Source organism: Talpa occidentalis, unplaced genomic scaffold (genome assembly GCF_014898055.3).
Source record: "Talpa occidentalis isolate TD23 unplaced genomic scaffold, MPIMG_talOcc4v2.1 talOcc4.3, whole genome shotgun sequence".
Taxonomy (NCBI): domain Eukaryota; kingdom Metazoa; phylum Chordata; class Mammalia; order Eulipotyphla; family Talpidae; genus Talpa; species Talpa occidentalis.
In genome coordinates this window covers 36985377-36991376 of record NW_023603184.1, presented here as the reverse complement: position 1 = coordinate 36991376, position 6000 = coordinate 36985377, and the positions used below count along the sequence as shown (strand labels likewise).

At 39.9% G+C, this 6000-nt stretch overlaps 1 protein-coding gene and 1 non-coding gene across 2 annotated transcripts; both read left to right on the top strand.

Moving 5' to 3' along the window:
* The first annotated feature begins 565 nt into the window (after window positions 1–565).
* On the top strand, window positions 566–1510 carry LOC119254685 (olfactory receptor 52K2). Its single transcript, XM_037521786.1, has one exon. The coding sequence runs from the start codon at window positions 566–568 to the stop codon at window positions 1508–1510; it is 945 nt and encodes a 314-aa protein (XP_037377683.1).
* Window positions 1511–5813: 4303 nt separating this feature from the next.
* Window positions 5814–5920, top strand: LOC119256393 (U6 spliceosomal RNA). The gene has a single exon (XR_005127733.1). It is a non-coding gene; the product is annotated as a U6 spliceosomal RNA (small nuclear RNA).
* Window positions 5921–6000: the final 80 nt, after the last annotated feature.

Here is a 6000-nt window from a genome sequence, read left to right as displayed (position 1 = left end):
GGTGACATTTCTAACAGTCAAATCAGGACCTATAGATGCCTTATTACAGGAACTTTAGAACTTGGAGTGAAAGTGAGTTAAAAGATGCTAGCGTTAGTTATTTTTCAAATAGTCAAGCTTGACATTTATGGACAGAGAGACTCCCCTTTCATAAATAGGACTGAGCTTGAGTTGTGAGGCAGGAGGAAGACAGTGAATGTTTTGGGATAATATTTAAACTAAGGGGATCTACATTTTCTATAAATCTGTTCTTGGCCATGCAAAGACCACGAAAACTCTTCATTCACTTGAATCCTTTATGAAGTCTGCCTTGTAATACTGCTGTTGGTATTTAATGTCCCGATCACCCAGTGACCTAATAAGCACCTCGAGGGCAAAGACGATGTACAATGTTCCATAGTGTATATTAGGATTAATTCTAATTTCCATTAAGGTATAGAAATGTGATCAAGGGTTAATCTTCCCATATGAATAATCACAGTTGGAAAAGTAAACACTAATCCTGCCAATACTGGATGCTCTGGAAGGCCCCGTGGAAACAGACTAAATGGAGTATCCCGTGGCCATGTCATCTTCCAATATCACCTCAACTCATCCAACTGCCTTCTTGTTAACGGGGATCCCAGGCCTGGAACATCTCCATATGTGGATATCCATTCCCTTCTGCTCAGCCTATATGCTGGCCCTGCTTGGAAACTGCACCCTCCTCTTCATCATTCAGGCTGATGCAGCCCTCCATGAGCCTATGTACATATTTCTGGCCATGTTAGCAGCGATTGATCTTGTCCTTTCCTCTTCCACATTGCCCAAAATGCTTGCCATATTCTGGTTCAAGGACCGGGAGATCAATTTCTATGCCTGTCTGGTCCAGATGTTCTTTCTCCATTCTTTCTCTATTATGGAGTCAGCAGTGCTGCTGGCCATGGCCTTTGACCGCTATGTGGCCATTTGCAAGCCATTGCACTACACCACTATCCTGACCGGGCCCCTTATCACCAAGATTGGCTTGGTGGCTGTGACTCGTGCTGTGGCACTTATGACTCCACTTCCCTTTCTGCTCAGACACTTCCACTACTGCCGAGGCCCTGTGATTGCCCATTGCTACTGTGAGCACATGGCTGTGGTAAGACTGGCCTGTGGGGACACTCGCTTCAACAATATCTATGGTATTGCTGTGGCAATGTTTATAGTGGTTTTGGACCTTTTTTTTGTTGTGCTATCTTATATCTTCATCCTTCAAGCAGTTCTACAACTTGCCTCTCAGGAGGCCCGCTATAAGGCTTTTGGGACCTGCGTGTCTCACATAGGTGCCATCTTAGCCTTCTACACACCAGTCGTCATTTCTTCAGTCATGCACCGTGTCGCTCGCCGGGCTGCTCCACATGTCCACATTCTCCTTGCCAATTTCTATCTGCTCTTCCCTCCCATGATCAATCCTATCATCTATGGTGTCAAGACCAAGCAGATTCGTGAGCGAATCTTAGGACTATTTCTGAGAAAGGATGTATAAAGGGAAAATAAAGGATGAGAGTGAGACAGGTTGAATGATGGAATGTGCAAGTGGGAATGATGGAAAGTGGATCATTGCCAGAGCTTCCATGTTTAGGAAACTTTCTTTCCTGGTAAAATGAAAAGACTAAATGATATCCTAACTTATGAAGTAATCAGTACAGTAAGGACTCAAGGGTCTGAATCTTTTGGACTCAAAAGAATCTTCTGACTTTGCTGTCTTCTCAAAAAACTTACTCTCATTTGGAAACCTCACTTAAAGACGAAGATATTTAAGTTCATTTACGAAGAGAAAACATGTGAACCCGAGTTTATCTCCTAAGTCGTCAGGATTTGATGAACCATCTTCTCAGGAATTGGACCAAGATTTCATCTGAGGTAGAAATGCCTCTTTAGACTGCAGTTGGTGTCCAGTCTCTGACTAAACACTACCAATTTGGGGTAGCTCATAATCTTCCAGTGCTACAGGTATCAAATAAGACAACTTTGTTAAAAAATTATTCCTTCCACTGAGTCAACATGTACACCTTTGTCTTCTTTTGATCTCTGCATTCCTCATTTTCAATCTCTCCATTAAAATCTTGACTTAGACATGTCTGCTGACATTTCCTTAGACCTCATATTTATGTGCATAGAAAGAATTGCATCTTATGTTTTCACCAAGAATGTAAATTCCTCATTTTATTTACTAATTCAATCACAATATTATAGAGTATCAATGTTGCGACAAAACTTTTAGTAGATCTGTTGCAAATCAGAATGTTAACTTTTAAAAGTGTTGACCAAGCATCCGATCTTGAATCCGATCTAGAAAAACAAAGGAATTATGGGGTCTGCTTCCTGTCCTGTTTCTACAAAACATTGATTAAGCTATATAATGTACAGATGCATTTGAGTTTGTCATTTGTTTTGTTTTAAATTAAAAAAAAGATGAGTTGAAGATCATTATCTAGTTATTTCCACTTTCAACAATTAGGTTGACATATATCTTCATCATTTTTATTATAAACCAAAGAATGGAATCTTTCCATTTGCAACAAGGTGGATGAAGAGGGGGAGAGTTATGCTAAGTGAAATAATTTAGGAGGACAAATACTGGATGATTTCACTCATGTGGAATATAGAGAAAACAATGACAAAATTAAACCAAAATAAACCCTAGAATCTGAGAATCAGGGCTACCAGAGAGGGTGAAATGGAAAGTAAAGGATTATGGGGGCCCAATGGACTCTGATGGAGGATTATAGGTAGCTTGTGGCAGGTGTAGTGTAGCAACTATCTGCAGAGGTATGAACCTCTACCCCTGAATACAGTGTTGTAAATCAATGTTACCTCAAAAGGAAAAAAAAAAAAAAACCCTTGAAAAAATTTCCCGACTATAGAAAAGTAAAAATTCTTTCTAGCCCTTTTAAAAAAAGATTTATTTATGCATACAAGAGCTGGGGTACAGGCCAGAGGTGCGGGGAGTGAGAGGATTCACCAGAGACAGAGTGGGGAACAGAACAGGCAAATTGACTGAAGTACACTGCTGAGGGGAGCAGTCTGCTATTCGGTCAATCTGCCTGTTCTGCTCCCCACTCTGTCTCTGGTGAATCCTCTCACTCCCCGCACCTCTGGCCTGTACCCCAGCTCTTGTATGCATAAATAAATAAGTCTTTTAAAAAAAGGAAGGCTAGAAAGAGTATTTTTATTTGCTTTTCTATAGGAAGTCATACACGAAAATCTCTTGTGTAAGGTTATATTGTTCACTAAGAAAGGGCCTTAAAGATGATGAGGCACTTAGCAAAGGGTGTGCCTGAAGCTAAGGAAGAAATATCTGTACCAGTAGTTTCTCCATTTGTACCTAGAAGCCTTAAAACAAAATTAAGATAAGAGCAATTGAAAATAGACCTACCCAACTATCATTCCCCACCCCCCATTATATAATATTATTTCGAATCATGAATCAACCCTGATCTAGAAATAGATGACAGTGAGAGACTGATCTACTTTAAGAAACTTGCCCTAAGTTACAGCAGCCAGTGGGACCAGATCTCTGGTTTAAAAAAAAAAAAATCAATTTAGTTGACTGATCCTTCTTAGTTCACTTTAATAGAAATGGATCAATAGAGGGAGCAATAGTACAGTGACAGTGTGACTTCTGAAGAATAGAACCAATGAGCTTTTCACGAAGTTAAACAACATCACCAAAGCAAGTTGTCTCACTTGCAAAATGGGACTATCATCTCACAAGGTTTGAGATTTAATGAGTTAACCTATCTAATGAGCTAACCTATATAAAGGTTAGTATCTGGCAATAACAAATTGATGTTGGTTATATGTACCCTGCAAATAGTGTGGGGTAACTCAGGTTCTTTTTTATCTCCCCACGAGCTTCCCTGGCCACCACCTGCAGCTTTGTTTTCCTCCCAGGTTTCATTACCCACATGAGATCATATTATTGCAAAAAGTGCTTAAGAGCATGAGTGTGGGGCACATGTACATATATGTACGGACACTGGGCCAGAGATTGTGGGGACTAGGAGGCTCAGTTGCTCCCTGCCTCTCTGCCTGCTGGTCTGCCTGTGTGTCTGGTCTGCTTCTTCTGCAATAAAGGCATGCCAGATATACCTATGGCTCCAAGATTCTTTTTCCATTTGCTTAAATCAACCGTGAACCTTCCCAGCCTGGGATGTTTTCACAACATACCCATAAGTTCAAAATAAGTCGTTAAAAGAATTAAGCGATCACCATTGTTTTTGAGGTTGTTGGCCTCCAGCCTCTCCCAACTCTTCGGGTCATGAAAACACAACATGCATGAAAATATTTTGTTCTCATTCCCAGGGATACACTTGATATTCACTTTGTTCAGGAAGTTGGTTGGCAACTTGACAAATTAGTTTTTCCTTCTTGCTTCTTGCCTTTGTCTAAGGTTAAGTGCATCCAAACAGAACTGACTCATTTGGCTAATAAGAAATATTTAAGTTCAAAAAAAGTGAAAAACTTTCACCTGCCTGTGTAGAGAGAATTCTTGGATGAAAAAGGGAAGAAGTAGCCTCAGTCTATAGTGTCTGCCTGTGTCCCACCATTACATTCACAGAGGACCGGAGAGCATAGTAGGCTGAAGCCCATTCCCACAGGTCAGAATGTGTAGGCCCTGCCTCATAGCACAGGTGTATCTGGGGTCAAAGGCAGGCCAAGGAATAAGGAACTAGGGTGTCTTACATGACTGCCCTGGTGGCAATTTTGTAAGAACCTACCCATCCCCTATTGCATTTTTAAATCTAACACAAGGAAGAGAGTGATAGAAAAACTGGAGGAGTTTTGAAACCCATAGCAGACTAAATTATAAATTCAAATAGACTGAGAAATCATTAAAGCTGATTGGATTTGGCTGGAAGTGCTAGCTTTTATAAATCAATTTCATTTTATTTTTATTCCTTCATGATGCAGAGAAAACTTGAAGCAAATTACTTTTTGCACAAGGATGGCCAACTATATTTTTGCATATATATGACTATTTTTCCATGTTATTCAAAGAAACATTTAGAATATTTAGCTTTTTCCACCACAGACTAGTTAGCAGGTGTCACTTGAGCTGAAAGAGGCAGGTGTACATGAAAGTGTAGGGCAGCCAAGAATGGGAAAGTTGGGTGTTGGTATGACTGAACAGAAGCAGAGAACAGAGGGTTTCTAGAGATGAGACTGGTACATTCACAAGTGAGGTGCAAGTGAGGATATGGTTAAGAGATGACTTGACAAATGAACTAGCTGGGAGGTTTCTCGAGTATATTTTTCTTGACTCTTAAAAAAATCAGTTGGTAGATTACATCTGGCACTAAGATATGTTCACAGAACAATCTTTTCCCAATGGTGCACTTGAATTTGGCACTGGACTCCAGGGTCCTTGATAAGTTAATCCTACGGTTAGGTATAGGATTCTGAGGAAACAAATTTGGTAGTAGATAGGTGTTTAAGGTAGGAGTTAAGGTTAAACCTTAGCAAGGAGTTTGTGATAGTCTTCATTTTCTTTTCTTGCGATATGAGGTTTGAAATTTAATCCCAGCTTAGTTATTGCTTTCTTTAGAGTATTTTTTCAAAACACTATTAACTTTTTTTAACCTAAGGCCAGTTCTCTTTCACTCTGATTTTATAATGATTTGTAAACAAATTTGATTTAAAATATGAAACATTTTAGTATCAAAATGGAGAAAGCATAATTCTGGATCACTGAATGCTTTAATCGGTTTTGGGAATTTTTGTAGGTGTCTGACCTGAAGTGATGTCTTTTGGACCTCTACGATCAATCAGTGAGAAACAGGATAGTGCTTGCCTCAGCAGTACATATACTAAAATTGGAATGATACAGAGAAGACTAGCAAGGCCCTTGTGCAGGGATGACTCTCAAATTCATGAAGTGGTCCAAATTTTAACATTCCTGAATTTGACATGACACATATTTCAGTGGCCAAACATCACTCAGTTGCAGGAGCTGTGTCTGCGAGGCCCACC

What these genes read in the sequence shown, in the direction of transcription:
- LOC119254685 (XM_037521786.1), top strand. Translation starts at nt 566, where the DNA reads ATGTCATCTTCCAATATCACCTCAACTCATCCAACTGCCTTCTTGTTA.